Source organism: Siphateles boraxobius, unplaced genomic scaffold (genome assembly GCF_051911475.1).
Source record: "Siphateles boraxobius isolate OS27281-9 unplaced genomic scaffold, OSU_SipBor_1 29, whole genome shotgun sequence".
NCBI classification, from domain to species: domain Eukaryota; kingdom Metazoa; phylum Chordata; class Actinopteri; order Cypriniformes; family Leuciscidae; genus Siphateles; species Siphateles boraxobius.
In genome coordinates this window covers 14,266,956-14,289,821 of record NW_027508908.1, presented here as the reverse complement: position 1 = coordinate 14,289,821, position 22,866 = coordinate 14,266,956, and the positions used below count along the sequence as shown (strand labels likewise).

Genomic DNA, 22,866 nt, shown 5'->3' with positions numbered 1-22,866 from the left:
CAACCTATTTTATTCCAATGACAGCCTTAAAAACAAAGCTTAAATATCTTACATTTAATAGTGGGTAGAAAAAAAGACAGTCAGCTTAATACAAAGTATTTTCAGGATAATGATTTAATTTCTTGTGGCTTTAGAGCAATGACAATACAAAAGCTGATTATTTAGTTTTGGCCACAACATGTTTTTTTTTTTTATAATCTCTTGCTTAGTATTTTTCTCACACAGAACTTCATTCAAGAACATATAACTATGCTTAAAAAAGTTGGAAAATCCCTATTTTATATAATGTGTCTCATGTTCAAATCAAGAACCTTAAAACTGCTTTGCTTGAACGTTATTTTAAAATAAAATTAGCATAATTATGACAAATCTTACATGACAGGGATTAGTTTAGGGAGGTATAGATAGGATTTCTAGATGTGTATGAGTGCCTCTTAAGGGAACTGTTGTGAGAGACCAATGAGCTTAATAAACTTACTCTGGATAATTAGAGCAGATTTGCATCTGACTTTGATCTATTAGCCGATAACAGGGGAGTGTTTCAACTTACTTCATGCATGGCGTCCAATAGCTTGGTGAGCTGGAAGAAGCGCTGCCATGTCTGGCCGGAATTGTTGGTGGCTTTCCCAACTGAGCGGCGGAGCTCCTTGATGTAATTCACTCGCATCTCCTCAAATGCCCCTTGGTTCTTCAGGCCATCTTTAGGCACTGTCAGTAAAAAAAAAAAAAAAAGGATGTCACTTTGTAACAGTGGCCAGTACACGCTATATGAAAGTGAAAGTGACATATGAAGGTCAGGTATGGTAACCCCTTGAATAAGTCCTCTGCATTTAACCCATCCAAGTTAGTGCACACACATCAGGAGCTGTGAGCAGTGAACACACACACACACACACACACACACACACACACACACACACACACACACACACACACACACACACACACACACACACACACACACACACACACACACACACACACACAGAGCAGTGGGCAGCCATTTTTGCTTTTGGGGGTTAGGTGCCTTGCTCCAGTCATTTCCTGCCGGTATTGAGAATCGAACCCGCAACCTTTGGGTTAGCATTAGGCCACGACTACCCCAAAGTGTGAGTGAAACAACACTATATCCTTTAAGATGCATGTGTCTCTATGTCAGTCTCTTTATTCATCCTTCCATCTTATCTGTCTGTCTCGCAGTCTACCTTCTCAGGTGATTAATGTTCCCTTGTGTAAAGTTATTCAGGATTAACTCAAAGTACTAAAAAGTACTTTCACTTTTGGCAGACGAGAGATAGAATCTCCTTCAGGTTGAAGGGAGTAATTCTCTCCTATCGTGTAGAGAACAAGTGCACTTATGGCCTACAGCCAACCACGTGAAATGACAATCAGCTTCTGGACAGCTGTAAAAGAAACGGCTCATCCTCACCCATCTTTCTACATATCTTTCAACAACATGCAAATAAAGTCTATTCTGATGAAATTAGTAGATTTGTTGCACCCCATTGTTTCATTTCTGTTTGTCTCAAAGTGATTTTGATAATAACAATACGTTTTTGCAGACAAAGCAGTATATGCTAAAAAAGCAATTACCTAGAAGCACCGTAAGATGTACTGATAATTATGGAAATGATTAAAATGCAAGAACCAACATCATTTAATAATACTCAGTGTTGCCTTAAGGCACAAACATGTTCCCAATTCTTAGCACGGAACAAACTAAAAAGATGACACATTTTGTTAACATTACCAAATTACAACAAGAAGTCCTTCAGGATGGTTCAAGCTCTGGACTGTGTGTTGAATGAAAAGCACCGTCGTTCATCAGCAGGTGTGTGTTGAACCCGCAATCACCCCCACCTGTTTTCTTCTCTCCCACTGACCCACATCCAGCCTCTTTCGCCACAGGAGCCATTTAGAGCCCCACTGAATACAATGTGGGGTGATTACGCCACGCTAATTGGTGTCTTGTCAAAAGATATACATTCTTCTGCCAGTAGGATCTGTCATTTTGTTGACATATCTGACAGGAAGAGTCAGTTAAAAGAGCATTGCAGCATGTGAGGCGATGATGAGTCAGTACACTGATTAATACACTGTTCTGTAGATTAACATAAAACCGATGCTATTGATAGTAACAACTTTGGATGTGGAGATACAGAGGGTTCAATAAAATTAAGGTCAGTCAACAACACTTGTGGTATTATGTTGAATACCACAACAATTATCTTTGATTTGTCCCTTTTTTCTTTAAAAAAGAATCAAGGTACTGTAATGGCGAGGCACTTAAAATGTAAATGAATGAGGCCTTTTTTGAGGTTTTAAAAACAGAAATGTAAAGCTTACAATATTATAAAAAAATATTTTGAATTTTATCAAGGCAAAACTGTAAAATGCTCATATGTCTTTACACAAAAGATTAGTAAGCTTTTTTTTTCTTACTAAAACGGTGCATATTGACTTGCTTATTGTTTATGTCTTGATATACTATTAATCAAGTGAGTATTTTAACGTTTACGGATTGGCCACATTAACTTTAAACGTTTTTATTATAAATATTAATTATTAAATTAATTTGTCGAAATCAAAAATTAAGTGTTGTCGATTGAGCTACACTTATATTAATGTTAGTTAAAATTTTTAATTTTATCATTTAAAAGCTTAAACAGATTGCCTGTCATATCTCTTTCAAATTAATGCTACTTCATTTTATATTTTGTTGTATAATGCAAAGACATAACATAACAAAAAACAGCTGTCCAAATACTTTGACGTACACGGTGTAATTGTTGATGAAAATGAATGTAAGATTCACTCAACAAAAGACTTCTGTCAAGGAAATTAATACTGATAACAATACCATCCCACTGACACCTTTTAAACATATAGCTTTTTGCACAAAAGCAGCATCTGTGAGAATATTTCTTTCCTAATGTCTGTGTCAACAACAAGCCAAAAAAATAAAATAAAAAAAAGCTTAAATGGACTTTATAAAACAGGCAAAAAACAAGAGAGGATTTAGTTTAGTGACTTACAATTTAGCCGGTCAACACTACTATTGCAAATAAGGTCATGTGAGAGCCTGCAGGGCTTTTGAAACCTTAGCCAAGGTCAAAGAGGAATAACAGGTCTCTCTCTCTCTTTCTCTCTCTCTCTCTCTCTCTCTCTCTCTCTCTCTCTCTCTCTCTCTCTCTCTCTCTCTCTCTCTCTCTCTCTCTCTCTATTGTATTTACGCAATACAAAAGCATTAATAGAAACAAAACATTTGCATATAAAGTAGATCATAACGATGATGCGCTCTAATCCACAATAATTTGTGTAACGGGTTGATTTTCCAGTGAAATACAAATACCAGTTTATTTATAAAACAAAACAGCTCTTCCCAGGAGATCTCATACATGTTTAACAGCACAGCATATGTCATTACCCCTTAAAACAGTAACGACATACATAAGCTCCATCAAGGATTTAGTCCGCAAAGGACATCTAACTTTTATTTTTATGTTGATTTTGTATGAGGAAAGCTTTTTCTTTTTTTTAAAGAATCGCTCCATCAAAACCCTCAGCTCTTCAATTATGTACAATCCCTGACTACACTTCTCCCGTTCTCTCTCCTTCCATGAAGCTCCCTTTTTGGAGAGAAAAACACCAGCTCTTGGAGTAGTGCCCATCTCCTGACTGGATTTTATTAAGTACAGCAGGGCTCTCTGGAAGGGCTCCAAGGGATCAGCAAGTGGTTGTGGATCCCAAAATCTATCCTGTATGAGAATTCAGAACTCAAACTTTACCTCAGTCTCATATGCTATAAGCCATGGGTGCGTGTGTGTGCTGATCTTGTACACTATATGACAGCCAACCTGATCTAGCATCCAAAAGGCATTATATTATATTATACTATATTATTAAATAATAATTAGATATAATATAATATCATTATTATCATTATTATTAATGATTAATTATACTTACTCTTACTATGTCCTCATTATATATTATCAATTATAGTATATCTATATGTATACTTTTTATACAGTATTAATTATGCATATGCCTAAATATGATTTCAGCCACCCACGCTGTAAGGAAAAAGAAGTATTTACAATTTGTTGTCTCAATTAATGTGATCCATCAAATGTCTCTTATCTCACACACCCACGTACTCAGTTGGGGTACTAAAGGTCTTCTCTCGTCACGTTTGCATCCATTCATTCATGCGTTTGCTTATTTCCCTCTATTGTTGGCTGGCTCTCGGTATGTTGTGGTTGTGTTTGAAACACACGTGCAAGATGCACATCTGTGCGCACAATCTCACCTGTGCTGAGCAGCAACAGAACCTTCATGGCAAGGAACTCCTCGTAAGTTAGCTGTAGACGGACAAACTCCTGGCTCACCTGCCGCATGCCCACACACAGATCGTACATGGCTGACTGTCGCATACGCTCCCTGGGAGAGAAATTGAGAGGATCTGTTGTAAACAACTTCATTGTCACATTGTCAAATATTTCTATGAATATAGATATATACCTAATATATAAAAGCTGTTTTCAACATGGCAAATAATAAGAAATGTTTCTTGAACACCAAAACCGCATATCAGAATGATTTCTGAAGTGAGGATCGTAGCATTGTAATGCCAAGGTCATGGGTTTTATTCCCAGGCAATGCTTTATACCTTGAACACAATGTAAGTCACTTTGGATTAAAGCCTCTTTCTAATGCATAAATGTAACGAATTCTATCTTCGTGGCCTGAAATAAAGAAAGCTATGTTCACAAAGGCTTCAATAGATCACAGAATAGATGGTTAATAATTTACTTGATAGATTTGATGATCTGCCAGTTTGTTTGGCTTTAGGTGTTTGTCTGTCTTTCTGCACACCTGACTAGTTGAATACATGTACAGTATCTGTCTTCCAAAGCCCTGTAACCTGCTGTCATTCTGTGATCAGGTTTGTCTGCCAGAACTGATTCTAACTTCCCATTCTTCCAGTCTGAGAGATTTTTGTTTAATATTCTAACCTTCTGTTTTCAGATGGAATGAGAGAAGAGTTCAATTCCTCGTTTCAGCAGCTGTAAGAATCTCAGTTTATGGTTTCGTTAGAATTGCTTTTCTTATTATTCCTTCTATTTACTCCATACACATTCTCTCATAAATTATCGATTTTGTTGAGAACGACAGAAGAAAAATGGCTTTTATCGTGACTCTTCTTTCAGTTGCCATGGAGAGTTTTTTTTAAAAGTGATGTTAATGAATATTATGAGAGGTGTGAAAGTTGTGCATATCACCATACATATGTGAACTTATATTTCTGGCTCCATTTGACATACTTTTAGAGGACACTGAAAAGTGTCGCAACTCGATACCTGGAAACTTTTGTTTCAAGGTAGACATACAATGTTTTCAATCAATATCTTTTAAGGGCACTGCTGCGCTAGTCTTGCAGTGCTTCTCAACTGGTTTTGATTCAGGACCTAGATTTTACATTGAACATTTGGTGACCAAAATGTCCTTAATACCAAATATTAAAATGTAATAATAAAACACTGAACTGCATATATATATATATATATATATATATATATATATATATATATATATATATATATATATATATATAATATATAGTGTTTTTGTTTTGTTTTTTTGCAAATATTGTGGATGGCTACACTCTGCTGCCTGCAGTGCATAGCTTAAATTACCTGGAGAACATCCCTTCGATTATTGTAACAATCTCATATAAACAGATTCATGGTTTGTCAGGAGGTTGAATGATTTAAAAAAGGAGTTAAAATGCAAGTCTTTGAGACTGTGCTGAAGGACTGCTAATCGTTCAAGCAACAGAGCTCGTTCAGAACTGTGTCAGCGTGCCAGAAAATATGCGTGACTGTTTGTCATCGGGATGTGTGGAAGTCGCACATAAGGTGCTGAGCATATATTAATGTATCCATGCCAATTAATTCTGTAAAGACAACTTTGCCCAAGTTCTTTCCAAGTCATTTGGCAAATACAATGAAGTACTCCAATTTACCTGCAGGGGTTGCTGTGCTCTATTTTTACTCTTCTCCCACTTCACTCAATAAATGGACATTTAGCTTTGAAAAGCACACAACCACTATCTTTCCACTCAACACTTCTTGTCGATTGTGCTGATTATGTGCCCCATTGACCTAACTCTGCCCTGATAAAATGTTATCAAGAAGCGTTTATAGGGAAAATGTATTTCTTAGAGGAGTAATTGAAGTGACTGGGTTGAGGTCACAGTCGTAGGCCTGCAGGGAACATGCTTATTGAGTTTATCATTTTGTATCATTATCTTAACTTGTGTAACTTGAAGCACCAAATTCCATAGACAGGGTTAATCTAAAGCCAATTCTTGTCTGTGTGTTGTAGTTTATTGAAAACAAGTTTTTTTGGTTTTGTTCCATTTACTTAAAATGTTTGGATGGATTTTGAATATTATGGAAATCAACATCTCTAAATGAAGTAAACATGCATTGTGTGAGTTAGCTTACTCGTTGAAGACGAGGTCAGGGGCGAAGTAGAGCATTTGGGCGTTGGTGTGTTTGTAGGATCTCCAGCTGAGGGAGAAGGAGGAGAGACACATCCAGGAATACTGAATTAGTGTGATTTGGTCCTCAATGGGTAGACTGCGGAAACCTGGAAGGAAGGGGGGGGGGGGGGGACATAAAGGGCAAGTTAACACAGAGCAAAGAGACACATGGGATACTCAGGGGCATGACTTGCCCTGAAGCAGAGCTAATATTAAGCCATAACTGTAGGCTCTAAGAAACAAAATAGAATCTACTATCCTGTGCTTTTGTTCACACAAAAAACAAACAAAAAACAACCCAGAAATTTTTTCCACAGAAAAATTACAGCATAAGGGTTTAGCATGATCTGAAGATGAGTAAATAATGATAGAACATCCATACTGTTTGTTTAAAAAGGACATAGTGGATGTGGATAGTAACATTAAGTTTGGAAAGAGCAAGTAAGGTCTTACTTAGTTAATGCAATGCGTGGGGCTGTTGGGAATTTAACAGTGTACGGTCGATTCTAATAATAATAATAATTAATAATTTGTTACATTTATATAGCGCTTTTTCTGGGACCTCAAAGCGCTTTACATAGAAGGGGGAATCTCCTCAACCACCACCAATGTGCAATCCCCCTGGATTATGCGACGGCAGCCATATTGCGCCAGAACGCCCACCACACACCAGCTTACTGGTGGAGAGGAGACAGTGATGAAGCCAATCATTATATGGGGATGATTAGGAGGCCATGATGGACAGAGGCCAAGGGGCAAATTTGGCCAGGGGTTACACCCCTTCTCTTTATCGAAGGACATCCTGGGATTTTTAATGACCACAGAGAGTCAGGACCTCGGTTTAACGTCTCATCCGAAGGACGGGAGCTGAGAAATTTGAAATTTCTAGAGCTGCTGAAATTTGTTCACAAATGAAAAAGCCTTGCTGTGCACTCGGCACAATCAGATTTACATGAATCACTGAAGGTTTCCACTCATTGTCCTGTTGTCAAAGACTGTTACCAATACAGCAGACTGGAGTCTTGCCAAGACACACATTGAGAGCTGTGAAGTCACCCACAAGCTATAATTTTAGCCACACGAGGACACACTAGAGTATAAACTTATCTGTGAAACATAGACTATTTTTGGCTTGTCTGCAATATGCAAATTCGATGTAATATTTCTTTTTTTACAGTAACGTTCCAGGCAATCTCTAAGCGTCCCTTGTGTTATCCTTTCTTATAAATGATAATGTTCTTACATTATCCTTTTATAAACTGAAATTATTGTCAATGAAATTTGCAAAAACTTAAGTGTTGTAATACACCTTATTTTTTCCCATCAAATTCTCATCCTTATCAGCTGTTTTTGACTCCTTCACATGTGATTCACAGAACAATGTGGGTATAGAACTAAATAACTAATAATGGATATCTGCAAGTGATCACTTGTAGATTGGCTGAGCGTGTGATGCATTGACTGCCCAAAGCCTGTCTGGGAAGTCTTTGAAAGTCAGTGAGCCAGTTTGCCCTGGTGTGATTTCAGCCTTCTATTTATATATCCGGATATAGCAAGCAGACACCCTGGTATCAAATAATTGCAATACAGCAAATTACCGTCTTGTAGCAAGGTACCTTGAAAACTTAATTTGTAAAGGCAAAAACAGATTTTTCTAAAAATCACAATTAGATATTTAATATGAGTTGCATGGGATGTTTTATTGTATAATATAGTGCGATTCATGCCACATATGCTAGTGATTCTCGATCGATTACTGTGACCACAGACAAAATCAACCTTTGATTCCTCTATAGTAGGCAACCTACTTTTGTCATGGTTTTGAAACTCACTCGGAAGCTTGTGGACATACACTACCATTCAAAAGTTTGGAGTCAGTAATTAAAAAAAAAATCATATTTTTATTATTCAGAAAGGATGCATTGAATTAATCAAGAGTGACAGTCAAGAGGTTATAAAAAGATTTAAAATAAATGTGGTTCTTTCTAGCTTTCTGTTCATCAGAGAATCCTGAAATAAATGTTTTCAACATTGATAAAAAAAAAAAGAAATGTCACTTGAGCACCAGATCAGTGTATTGGAATGATTTTAGAGTAATGGCCAACTTTGCCATCACAGGAATAATAACATTTTAATAATAATAAAAAAAAGTTATTTTAGACTGTAATAATATTTCACAATATCATTTTTACTGGATTCTTGATCAAATTATCACAGACTTGGTGAGCATAAGAGATTTTCAAAAGCATGAACAAATCTGACTGACCACAAACTTTTGAGTGGTACAGTATACTATAAATTAATATAAAGTTCAACCCTTACATTTTTCTCAAGTGTCAGTGCTTGTTAAACGCCTAAAGAATTGAGCATGGGCTCTTTACATAGATCTTCTGAACTTGATTTATGTAAATTGTCTTTTTTTATGTAAATTGTCTTTTGAATTTGAAAATGACCTCCCTATTGAACTATACCAAAGCACCTGACAGGTCAAGGATTGTAATAATGCTTTCTAAGCACATTTCAGAGACTAAGAGCTCAACGAATACTTCAGAATACTGCAGAAGACGAAGACGGAATCTGAGAAACAACCAAAATGTGCCCTGGAATCGTACCTGGAAGTACTTTGGCCCACTTGACCACTCGGATCATCTGTTTGCCGGCGAGCTGGTTGAGGCTGGTGAGCAGGTGGTCGGTTGTGTCGGGCTGTGTGTTGTCATATCCAGCGAACACAACTTCAGGCTCTATGAGCTCCAGGACGCTACACACGGTTGGTGACAGAAACGGTCCTACCGCAGGGACGTGGGGGACGAGAGCGGTGGATGAGCTCAACTCTTTCTCGGAGGTCAGAAACGGAGGCCCTTCCTTTGAGTTCTGCAGGGAAGACTCCTCGCTAATGCTTTTGATCTTCCCCAACTTCTTCGACTTCCGTGCTGAGAAATAACAAACGTTGTATTATTAAAGCTGTTCGCTTCAGCAGCCTGATCCATTTTATGAATAATTACAATTAATGTTAAACATTGAAGGTTCTTAAAATGATTTATAAGAGAGATAAATAATTTGAAACGAACAAGATATTAATGAAAAGACCCCCAGTGTAGTCTGGGAGCGTGGTTCTTGCAGTTTTTCATATCTGAAAGGAGCTGAAGCTGATAGAAGTAATTATTGAAGTAGAGATGGATCTTATAGCAGGGATCACAGTTTAAATCCCTGCTGTATAGATGTGACCTCTTATGTAGTTCAGCAGGATGCTGTTAATTGACTGTGTGTGTGTTCCAATTTGATATTAATTGCAAGATTCCTGTGCCAACAGATTTCATATCACATCAGTAAGTGAGACTGAAGGTGCCATATGTGCTAGTCCCAATAAATACTCAGATTTTGTGCTCTCAACAAATTTGTGAAATATTTAGAGACTTTCTAATCTTTTAAATGCATAGTCATTTATCATTTTTTTTCTTGATGAAAAACTGGTAAAACAAAATGTATATAGTATATCAATAGAACCTAAAATATACACTTTCCTTTAACCATAAGTTAACCTTAAAAAAAACATTAGGTTTTGAAACAGAGGTTATGAACTTTTGCAGATCCAGGGATCCACAATATATATTAACTTAAATCAACATTATTAACTAATGTTTTCAAATCATATGCTTATATAAGAAAAAATAGTGATATTATATCATTCAGCATGTGTGTATAGTTCAGTGTATATATATATATATATACATATATACTGGTAAAAAATCAGAATGACCTCTCTCAAGTAATGACATCAAAGAAGCACCATAATTCTCATTCTATACTGGAACTTAATGTCATTTCTGTAATTACTGAACTACAGCTAAATACTCTGTTATTCAGTGATGATACCTGCATTAAGATAAACTATATATGAGACACACACATTTGTTATTTATTTTACTTTTTTTTTTTTTTTCTCTAACAAACTGACATTTAGCAACCCAATCATGTAGAGAAGTGGCTTTGATCAGAGCTGGCCAATTAAATGTTGTGATTCTTCAAACATTACAGATGAACATCATGACACTCCACTGTTTTTTATTTCTCCTGGTATTTGTGGTTGTGTTTTTGTCAGTTTCTGCATTTGGAATCACTAGTTAATCTAAAAGTAGTTTACATGGCTGTACTGATGTGCACTGGAAAACCCAATGTTTGTTGGGTTTAATAATAAGGTGGCCCTAATCAGTGTGACGCTTCCCTAGCATTTGTTACACCGACAACCAAAATCTTTCGGAAATCAACCACACTCTCAAAGTTTTAAACAGCTCCCCAAGTACACACTCATATTGTGTTGCAATTATATTGAAAACACAGATGTATGTGAAGTACTTTTCAATATGTTCTTTTAAGTCACTTACCTTTTATTAAAAAACATTTTTTTTCTTCTGTGGAACATTTTAAATCTTTACTTCAAAATGCAGTGCCTCTTATTATAACATTCACAATAATATATATTTTTGTTTTATATATTTTAAGATGAATGATCTCAGGTGTGACGGTATAATTGTTTCATATCATTGCACAACTAGTCCCATTTTAGTCCCATAGTAAGTAAATTCAGTTACCCCCAAGATTCATCCCAGCTTGTAGACACTTCCGTACTCTGCAGGCTGGGCAGTTTTTCCGCCGAATCTTGTCAATGATACAGTCATTCCTCCCAGCACATAGGTAGTTGTGCTGACCTGCAAGAAGAAATAGAAAGTGTTCAAGATCTCTGTAGAAATCTCCATGTCTGTATCCTTTTTTTCTGTCGGAATTGTTACAGAAATTAACAATTAGTTCTCTCACGGTCAGATGAATAATGAGCTGTCAATTTAACACCCAGTTAGTACATTAAATATGTTTTTCTGTGGGGGCTTTTTAACAAAAAAATAAATCTATATATTTTGGTTAATTTGAATAATTCCTCAATATAATATGAATTGAATTAAATTTATTATGAAACACAAAAAAATAAAAGATGTCAGTTACATCCATTAGTCAGAGTGGGACCTTCGCAAGGACACAGTGATGCATTCTGGTCACCTCTTTGTAAGTATCCGATGAAAAGAAGACAGCTGTCCTACACTTTACGCCCCTCACTATTATCATCGAGCACAAATGAGCCATCCCAAATAGTGTTTTTGAGTGTGTCATGGGTTGGCTGATGTCTTGGCACGGGACACTACAACAGAGGCCGTAACAGCCTGAGAATCCCTCATGCGCTGCCTCCCTCAGCCAAGGCCACAGCTCTCGTTTCAGAGCACCATTACGCTCCACTGGCTCGACGCACACCCACGCGCTCCACGGGCCGGAGCACCGCGCCGCAGGGCCGCATCCAGGCACTGTGGCCATGTACATCTCTCTTGCATTCTCTTACCCATATTCCACCCCCTCTTTCACTCGTGCATCATGGGAAGGACGTGCTACCTACACGAGGGCACTCTCCTTTAGCGCTCATGGACCGTGTGGCTGCAGACAGGCACAATGAGTGTTTTCGGTGGTTGGCGAAAATGCTCAGGGAGTCTGTCTAAAAGCTGCCAAAAAAGCCCAGGATCTGCAAACGGAGCAACAGCAGCTGTAGCCTCGCCACTATTTCTGGCTAAATCACATGACCCCTTACATAAGCCCATTTTTCTTGCTCTAAAAAACCGTAAAGTGCGACACAGGAAACACAACGAAGCCCTCCTCCACCTCACCACCCAAATACAGACACAAATCAGACCTGAAATCTGTTCGGCTGACTCTCTGACCACTCTCCACAGCTGCCCCACAAATCCTGTTAATCATTATCCCAACAGAAGCACTTACATGGACTGTATCGTGCTCTGTGTGTCTGTATCAGCGCACGTGTGTTCGTAAAGGTGTTTATGGACAAAGGTAGCAGAGAGGCTGTTTGTGTGCCTGAGGACGAAAGAGGAACGTCAAGTATTGTAGTGTTTCAGCACACTGTAGGTTGTGGATCTATATCTGTGTGGTGTTTATGTTCACTGGCTTAAAGAATCACAGCAAGTGCATATTATGGTCTATCACAGTAGTATGTCATTGTTTAGCTATTGTTTTCTCAATTTATTTCAACATTTTTTTGTTTGTTTCTCATTGTGCGTTTTTAGTGTTGAAAGTTTTAAGTTCTGTTTTCATGGTGAGACAATACTAAAATTCATATTAATTTTAAAGAAATAGTTGACCCAAAAATATTATTTCTGGCATTATTTACTCGCCCTCATATCATTCCAAACCCAACTTATTTTCTTCTTCTGCAGGACATAAAAGGAAATATTTTAATGATTATCCTTTTGGGTGAATTTAAGACAATTACAGTACATTGCACCATAAGATTGCTTTTGGTAAGATGAATAAGCCGCCCCTTTTCACATTAGCCGTTAGCTATAACACGTAGCATAGAAAAACACCGGCCAATGAATAAGCATCTGTCTAGTTCTTTCACCATGTACTTCAAATCTCTTCCAAACATGTGACTCACTGCATCATTAAGGCAATCAGGGGTGTTCAGACTGCAGTAAAAAAAGTTATCTGCCATTTTCAATGAGACCCAGTGACCTCTGATCTTTAACAACCGTCAGTGATCTGAAAAAGTTTAGCTGAGCTTGACTAGCAAAGGGAGTTCAGAAAATGATCCGCCACCCAATGCAGCACTTGCTTTAGTAGCTTATGGCAACCAACAGCTCCATGACCTCCAGGGATTAAATAACAGTGTGGTAATGGCATTACCAATTTCAATTTCTTAAGTAGGAGATTGAATCACTCTGCTAAATATGTTTTTTATTATTATTGATGTAAACTGCAGCAAATAACTCTCATTTTATGTTCTTTCAACACGACCAGATTCAGTCTTCAGAGGGATTATTGTATGAACAGACACATGTGAGTTAAATTACAAACCATAACCCAGCTCTAATCATTTATGAAAATACTCTGCTCCAGTTTCCTCTCATCATTTGTTATTTCCACACGTGTACTTCCTGCACTTTGCAATCCTCTGCTTTCCTGTTAGAAATTGTATCTGGTCCAAGGTTGAAAAGCTACCGCTTTATCTGTATAGAACGTCAAACAGTGCTTTAATTTCCAGTGAAAAAAACATGTTATATATTTGTACAATACATGTAAATGAATCGTTTTCTCAGAGGCTTTGCTGTACATAAGACTTAGAGCTGCCTTGAGGGTAAAATACAGATTAATAAACTAAGAAAGCCAGATAGTTCAGAATCAGAATTAGATGTTGTGATTACAGTGCTAAATTGAAACAGTAAGAAGCAGCTGTCATCAATTGACCAGAAAACATGCTTTTGTAACCTCAGGCATATCAAAAATACAGGGTCATGACCTATGTCCGAAAATATATTGATGTTGGAAACGCAGATGCCACTATGTGATAGCCGTCATCCGATTTGCTTAAACACAAAGGGTGTCTCATTTTGCATTGATGTCAAAGAACAAAGGTATCACCCAGAAGACGGAAGAGATGGCAGATACTGAAAGCACCGGTGCATAGGCAAACACAGGGTTATTTGAGGTGAGGAAAAAATGACACGTATGACCTGTTTAGTGGACTGTAGAGTTGTACTGTAGACCTGTTAACACTACAGTGACAAAAAAGCACTCTGAATTTTGTCATGTTTCAGTATGTATGTCTGTCAAACTCAAGCATGACAAGGTGGAGTTTGTGGAGTTTCACTTTTTGTCATTAAAAGCTTATTTCAAATTAATTTTTAGGGCTATAAATTATGGAAGCCATTTCTGCTTAAAAAAAAAAACTATATCTCACAACTGTGACTTTATATGTGACTACAATATATTTATAAGCATCTTTGATTGATAAAACAATGTATACTCTTCTATTTCAAATAAATGCTGGCATTTTGACATTTTCTATTTATCAAAGAACCTTGACATGTATCACATTTTCCCCATAAATATTAAGCAGCATAACTTTTAAATATGAATAATAATAAAGCATATTATTTGAGCACCAAATCAGCATATTAGAATGCTTTCTGAAGGATCATGTGACACTTAAAACTGAAATAATGATGCTAAAAATTCAGCATTGCCATCAGAGGAATAAATTACATTTTATAAAATGAAATAGAAAACAATTATTTTGAATTGTACTAATATTTATGTTTTTTCTGCATTTATTTTGAACAAAAAATACAGTAAAAACTGAAATATATTAAAATAAGTCACATTATAGTTTTCATATATATATATATGAACACTATAATGTGACTTATTTTAATTATATTATTATTATGATTATTATTAATATAATATTAATAATATTATAATAAATATAAACCTCTGCAGTAGATCGGTGCAATTTCCATCAGTATTATAATTACCAAGTCACAGAAAAGTTTCGAAAACTCTGAACTTAGGTCTCTTGTTTCATTATGGTCTAGCACAGTGTTTCTCAAACCTGTCCACCCACCACCACTGGGACCCCCTTTAATGGTCTAGCAAGTTCAATATAAGCCTATAAATGATGAGTTGTGAAGGACTGACACTGAATATCATTAAACATGATGACATGCCAAGACACTGATGGCTTTTGAATAATAAGCATCTGCTGAGCTGTCTGAAAAAGAATCACTGCACAACACATATGGAAATCATAGCCATGCTACAGACTGTGGTTTGCATGGGAGTTTGAAAATGGATGAGGAAGTGTGTTGATGGGAAAACTGTAAATAGACAAACTGCCTCACATACTTTTTTCTTTTTTTTATCGAGGAAGGACATCTCAGACATTAAAAACCTTGATGGTGTGGCAGTACCTATGTTTATATGTATGCCAATAATCTGATTATTGACAATAATCAGAAAATAAAATTACTCGCATTAAGATGTTACATGACTTGAGCAAACCTCTTTAAATCTGTTTACATGCCATTGTTTTGATTATACGCAAATAAATCTGGTTGTTTTATTGGCATTGTACTGCAACGGTGATACATTTCACATCCGACAACACAAAATGTTAAATTAAAATGCAATAGACCGATTTGCTGCAAAAATTGCTTTCAAATGCAATTGTGTTGTCCGTGCTAGGATATCGGGCCTGCCTTATTTTGTCGAAAATGCTTAAAATGTCTCCATTCTAAACGTTTTCGATCATCAATAATACGCATGATAAACGTATAAACTTTATTTCCTAAGCTCCCCAGTTTTCAAAGCAGTGCATGAGTACTGTTCCCCTAACACTAGCATGCGCATTACGGTGCACAGTTTTTTTTTGTTTTGTTTTGGAAATGCACAGAATTGTTCCAAATTGGGTACCAGCTCTGACACCAGCACAGTCAAAAAGGGATGGAAACATGCCTTTATAAAGACGTCTAACACCAGGAACAGCTAAAACACTATAAGCATTGTATGTGGATTCTTTTCATTTAGTGTTTGTCCCTCTCCATGCCGGAGGTCCCAAACCCTACAGCTAAACCAACACAGTAAAACTCGTCTATCCCTAGTGCCAAATGTAATTACAAATTCTTATAATAAAGGAACAAATATTTTAGTGCTCAGACTGAACAGCTGTAGCGCTCCTAATAAAAGTCTGTTGAGAATTAGCTAGTACCATATGGCCACTTCACACTATTCCCACAGAAACAAGTGTTTATGATGCTATTAGTTATTATCTGAACAACTCAGCAACTACACAACAGAAGTTGTTAAGTGTTGACTGCAATATTTTCCTTTTGCGGTTTTCTTTCGTACCAGAGAGAGCACTTCAGAACTTTCCACACTTCAAAAAAGTGTGAAGGGTGAAAAAAATGGTCTATCTACTTCCTCCCGTAGATTTTTAAGTATCAGTCTGCTGGCTGTCTTTTGCTCTGTTTCAAAGCCATCTGAAATGTTAAGTCATCATTAAACCACACTCCCAATAGGAAGGCTATTCCAAAAGGTAGCCATCTTAATTATGCTGCCTCCTAAGATACAGTACATTGTTTTGGCCAAATACTAAAGGTGTGGTCGCATTTAACATTGTTAGTTAAATTTTACCGGTTTATCCAGTAATTTCGAAAGAAATACATGTGATCTGGAATTTCATGTGAGGGGCAACAGATTTCAGAACAGGCTGACATTGGTCATGCACATAATCTCTGTGTTGACCAACAGAAAACTGCTTGGTTTAATAGTGACCTCATACATTGCTACCACCATTGATACACAGTGACAATACATTTTTTTTGGTCGCAACATTTCACAGATTTTTTTTTTTTTTTTACAGAAATTTCACCAAAAGTTTTCTAATGTAAGCACACTTTTATAAAGCATCACCTTTTTACTTTGTGGCAAATGAGGCAAGAGAAACTTGTTCAATACTAAAATTAATTGTTAAAAAGAAGTATTACAGTGTAAATAAGATACATTTTTGGCCAGTATTTGTGGCCAAATTTACTATTTGAGTATGTAGAGTATGTTTTTTTTTAAAGCACAACAACAGTACACGTTTTCGATCAATTCTTAAAAATAATAAAATAAATAACTCATCAGCTCAGTAGTAGAGACTCCCAAAAACTGAAATGGATGGGTCAGATAGGTGAGACATCCATAATGTGTACTGTTTGTGTGCCTCAAGGAACAGGGCTGGAAAACCTTGTGCTGTTAGCTTAGCAACATGCCAATGACAAATTCCACTGAAATCAATTACCTGTCGAGTTTCCCTTGTGTGGAGCGCTATTTGTGTTAAATGACTGCCCTATGTAAAGCATTCAAAATCATTCTCTTATAACAGTTAGGATACTGCCTTAGAAGGCAGCTGCCCATTTAGGTAGCAGGCAGCAAGGCTAGGTTTTAAAACAGACCTGTCTCTGTCTATTCCTTCACTGTGTCTAACGTTTTATCCGTTTCCAATCTTATTGCTCACTCTCGTTCTTCCCCTAGCTCACTCTTCACAATCTCTCTCTCTCTGCCTCCTCCCTCCACCCCCACACTCTCTCTCTCTCTCTCTCTCTCTCTCTCTCAGATGGTAACTAGGCTGAGGTCAGGTAAGGTAATGGAGCGCACACTCTTACACAGCACTACCTCTGCTGTGGTGTTGGCAAAGCGGCTGCACTTCTGAATGCCCTTGAGGTGTGACCTCATTCAGGGCTCTTATGAAAAATCATGACATGAGAAAATGCTTGATATAAACACACACACTTTTCAAACGTTTAATAACTTCATCTATTACTATCACTAACTAATAAATTACTAAATTTGAGTAATAGTAAATGTTACAGCATAATGTACATTCAGTCTTTATCTCAGAATAAACCCTGACATGATGAACAGGACACGACATGAAGAGTAAGGGTCTTGTATCATCCTGAAATGTTTATTTTGCAATAATGACTGTATTCATGCAGCAAGTTTTCATGCTGATTAACAAATAATAAATAAAAATAGTGAATCTCCCCTAGCCCCGCCCCAAATGAAAATTAATTTACTGATCCTCATGTCATTCCAAGCCCGGCGAACTTCAGAGAAAAGTTCAGAGAGAAGTTGCAAAAGTAATACATATGAATCATGTGGTTTAACAGAAGTCTTCTGAAGAGACATGATCGCTTTTAATTTTTATTCACATATAAATATTAGTTAACACACATACAAATATGGAGCACATCAAATATGGTAAGCGGATAATTAACTGTGATTGCTTGATGTTCGAGAACAAACCTCATTGGTTAATGCAGAATTAAACTGTTTGATTTATATGGCTTACTTTTGCAATGTCTTTATGAAATTTTTGAAGCATGACAGTTTTGGTTTGCATAACCATTCAATGTACGGACTAAAATATCTCAGGTTTCATTAAAAATAGCTTTGGTGTTTCGAAGATGAAGGTGGTTTTGGAACAACATGATGGTGAGTAATTGATGACAGACTTTTCTGCTAGATATAGCTTACTGTCTACTAGATGAGAAGCATGGAATAGTCAGGGTTATTTTCAAATTAACATCTAGCTGTTGTTGTCTGTGTAATCGGCAGCATGCCACGGATGCTGTCTTAATTTACACTTCAAATTAAAAATGTTTAGAAGTTTTGACAAGTTTTCTTCAGCAACAATATCTAGAGTTCATACAGGTGTTTCCTTGAATATACTCTAAACATCTCTAACCCGTCCCCCCACCACCCATCTCACACTTTTTCTGTTTGGCTGTTAGAGATCCTCTGTGGAGTTTGGATGTGTCTGTTTGCTTAATCAGCAATTTGCACCTTTCTGAAGTGTCTGTGATAACAATGTGTTGGTGCTAATAAACTGAAAAGTCCACTGAAAGTTTCCTGATAACATTAACGCTATTTCACTCCTCTTATCAGATGTGAAATATCCCATAGGACATTGTTACCTGAATTTAGAGGGATACAAATCCAGGCCTGGGTCTACTTTACCAAGTATTGTGCAGCTGTATATGGTTAATATTAGTTTATCTCTAAAATATATGGATTTTTTCCCCCAGATATCCATATTTTCATTTAGATTAACTATTAAAGAGTTGTATAGTACACGTGTAATCCGTAATTAAATGCATCTCTTATAGATCTAAATGCAATATATATATATATATATATATATATATATATATATATAATTTTTTTTAAAATGTTTTTTATTGAATTAAAACGCATATCTCACCATCCAGAATGATTGCGATCTCTAGAGCTCTATGAAATATTATGCATAAACCAACAAGGAATTCATACTGCTTTAAACTGGCCTTTTTAGCAACGATTCATCCTGTTAATATGACATAAAGACATTTCTCAACAGCAAGAGAGAACTATATGTGAGAATACATATGAGAGTCTTACCTTCTACTGCTCTTTTGAAGAAAACTTTGCAGCTTCCACATGTTACAACCCCATAGTGACATCCTGACGCCTCGTCTCCACACACCAGACACACTTTGGCTGTCGAAGACGTGTGTCTCAAAGACGCACTGAAATAAGAGCAAATAAAATTATACCTGTAAATTGTACTTGAGTGACATTAAGTGACAAACCACATTAATGATATAACGCAATGTTCTCATGTTTAGAAATACAGTAGCTCTGTTGTATGTGTTGCAGAGGCAGTTCACGGGTAACTGTAGAAATTACCAAAACAACTTAAAGCATTTGATATTTGAAAATATCTGGAAAATCAGAAACAAGACAAAATGGAAGTAAATCAACACACATTTATTCAATGAACCAACTATTTTATTTCAGTCACGGGTAAAAAAAAAAAGGTTTCCAAGATAAAAAAGGGAAAATAAATATATTTTTTTGAATCTAGTTTTTGTAAAACCTTTATACCATTGTAAAGATTCAATTTAATAACTCAAAAAGGTCTTGTGATAAATACATATGATACAAATTTTCTTTGACACTGAATACATGGGAGGGTAGACATCTTAAGCATTATTTTCAATAATTAAATTTTTTTGCAAATTTCAAGGTATTTCTCTGCATTTTGGTTGCGCATGTTCTGATGTTCTGACAGAAGTTATTCAATTATTGTTATTACAATAGTAGTTGAAGTAATAGTAATAAACAATAAATTACTGTATATTATACAATTGCATAATTATAATTAATATATTAAATTCATAAATTAACAGACCCAGGACACCGCCATGTCATTGATTTGCCTATTTCAATAAAATAACCCATAAATAACACCCCAGGTTTGAGCTAAGTTTATCCTCCTCTACAGGGCCGTTTGAGCCCAACCATTTTAGCACTGCAGAAATCCCGTAATTCCCACATTGTTACTGGGCACCCAAAGGGCACAGCATATGTCACTGACTCATAACGTATGTCTCACAATTTTGCTCCAGATCATTCAGGAAGTCTGACTGTACAACATCAACAGAATTGCGCCCATTTATAATATTCCGCTTTCAAAATCCAATTATACCTAATCTATTGGAGTCTTAAAATACAGAAATAAATACTGAACAACATTAAGTGGCAGAAAATGGGAGAATGTTGGAATCTCAAAAAGAGATTTTTATATCCGCTGCCCTCCAAAATGAAATTGAAACATTGAAAATGAAGCACATACTCCAAATAGTCTGGCTGACTTGGCAGAAATCTGATTAAATTGCCCAGTGAAACCTGACATAGCCTGAGTGGGCAGAGCCTCTTCTAAGGAAGCCCTGTGGAGCGGGTGAAAGTCACCCTTTGAAAGACGCCTATGGCGTGCATAAAAAAACACATAGCAGAGCTCATTTAAAATGAACAGTAAAGCTCTAACAATACGTTAACGACAAGATAGGCTTAGCACGTAACCCCCCCGCCCCAACTTTGATAATGAGTGTGCTCTCGTTTTAATCAGTAGTGCACGGTAATTGTCTGGTTAGCATTCTGACAACATCCTTGAGTCTTAACAAGCCTCTTCGTCTCAGAGGCACGGTCCCTCTCAAGGCCTGGTGCGGGTAGTAACTTCACAGCATCTTTCTGACACAGTCGAGAGAGCTGATCTAATTCTCCCTCGTCCGTCTAAACACACATTCAATTTGTTAGCCGGTTAGCAGGGGTCTCCTGCGAGGGTGTCGATTGGCAGGCCCCGGTGAGCTAATCGCCCCGGCAGCACCGCAACGCTCGCTGTGCATGATGTGGAGAGGTCTAGCTTTATTAAACTGTTCAGCGAGCCCCTCTTTCTCTTGCTCTACACCAAGCGTTCTCTGCCATGGAGTAAAAAAGAAAAAGACGAAGCAAAGGGCTGACAAGGTGACTGCTTTTGCAGGAAGTAGGTCAGTGTTCATTGTTATGAAACAGAGCACTCTTATGAACGGCATACTGCGAGACTGCTGCTGTTGTGTTTAGTGCTTAAAAGAAAAACACCAATTAATGATAACAAGTACTTTAGCTGGTGGATATTTCATTGGTATAGATAATGAAGTAAATGCCTGACCTGCCTCCCCTCTCTTAGAAGAAGTTAGAGAAGTTTGATTCCAAACTTCACTTCCGTTTTTGCCATCTACTCAAGTGTGCCTGTGTGTTATTGAAGTAACCCTTGTCTATGTGGTCAGTGAGTGAGTTTACATGTACAAGAAATGCTAATAACTATCAAAAAGCTGCTCATTAAGAAAACCTGACAAACAGAGTTTAAGTTAGATATTGAATGCTTTGAAGAATTATCCGGTTTTGACATCAAAACGTGAACATGTTGGCCTTTTTTTGATAAAAGAATGAAATGTCTTACATGTTATGTAAGATGGTGCATGGAAACAATGCTTAAAGTGATTCTCTGGAAACAGACAGGTAATAAGGAAGGTAATAAGAAAAAGGTCTGGGGTGAAGTGAGGACAGATGCAACTATCTACAGATGTTTGCAATTTACATCCATCGCATGTACAATTGCAGTTTAACTAGAGTAGACTTACCATGAATTGAGATCAAGTGGCAATTTTTCTAGCTTTAGGTTTGATTTGTGCAAGTACACAAAGTGAATATATATATAAACAAAATTATTTACACAAATTATTTAGGAACTGCCTTTTTGGAATGCAGAATAACCTATCATTTGATAACTAAATAAAACAAATGGAGGGAAATGAAGAGATACTTCGAATATTAGCATACTAGTTAATGCAAAGCCCCAAGGGACATGACAAAAATAGCAACATCCACTCAAAACAAGTTTTATTTCATGTTAATTTAATTATGATGTAATGATAAGAGATTAATCTAGCACTTTCTATCTTTTAAATGTGTAAATTTCGTATATAAGTAAACTGCACAGTAGGAATGACCCAATTGCATTCGTTCAGCAGAAACTGTAGTTTATGTAAATGTCAGTGCAAGAGACATACAGTACTTAATAACCAAGTTTCAACGACAAACAGGAAGGATTTTTTTTGTTTTGTTACGATGCTACACCCTTACACAGAATTACTTATTGTTCCCTTTGCAATTATAGAATCTAAATTATTTCGAAGGAAGTTAATAGAATTGAAGGATTGTGAATAGAAACGGTAGTGACCACTTACCGGTCATGTACGGAAATAAGCATAATAATAATTCAACATGTTCAAGCCCAACTTGAAAACTACGGGAATGAAATGGAGTGCAAGGTTTAGGCATTCGCTGTATTATTTGGATTGTGAATATTTATTGCTGCGTCCGTGCTGCTGCATCAGCTGAGATCTGCAGAAAGATACTGGCAGGGTTGGGAAAGAAGACTGACAGATGGATCAGGAATGCAAAAATAACAAACCATATAACTGCTCGAATGTACAGCGCTGGAGCTGTCACGTATCAATCTCAACAGAGCGCTAAAGCAGCAGTCTTTCTCCCGGCTCTATGCAGAGCAATGGGCAGAA

The 22,866-nt window shown here is 36.7% G+C and overlaps 1 protein-coding gene across 1 annotated transcript in view; it reads right to left on the bottom strand.

Moving 5' to 3' along the window:
• nr3c2 (nuclear receptor subfamily 3, group C, member 2) overlaps positions 1-22,866 on the bottom strand; it is an 82,597-nt gene that overhangs the window by 4,729 nt on the left and 55,002 nt on the right. The window contains exons 3-8 of the mRNA XM_077246653.1: positions 19,367-19,494; positions 11,140-11,256; positions 9,163-9,480; positions 6,513-6,657; positions 4,313-4,443; positions 551-708 (exon numbers count right to left, since the gene is read on the bottom strand). Of these exons, the coding sequence (XP_077102768.1) occupies positions 551-708; positions 4,313-4,443; positions 6,513-6,657; positions 9,163-9,480; positions 11,140-11,256; positions 19,367-19,494 (997 nt within the window). The remainder of the gene's footprint in view (positions 1-550; positions 709-4,312; positions 4,444-6,512; positions 6,658-9,162; positions 9,481-11,139; positions 11,257-19,366; positions 19,495-22,866) is intronic.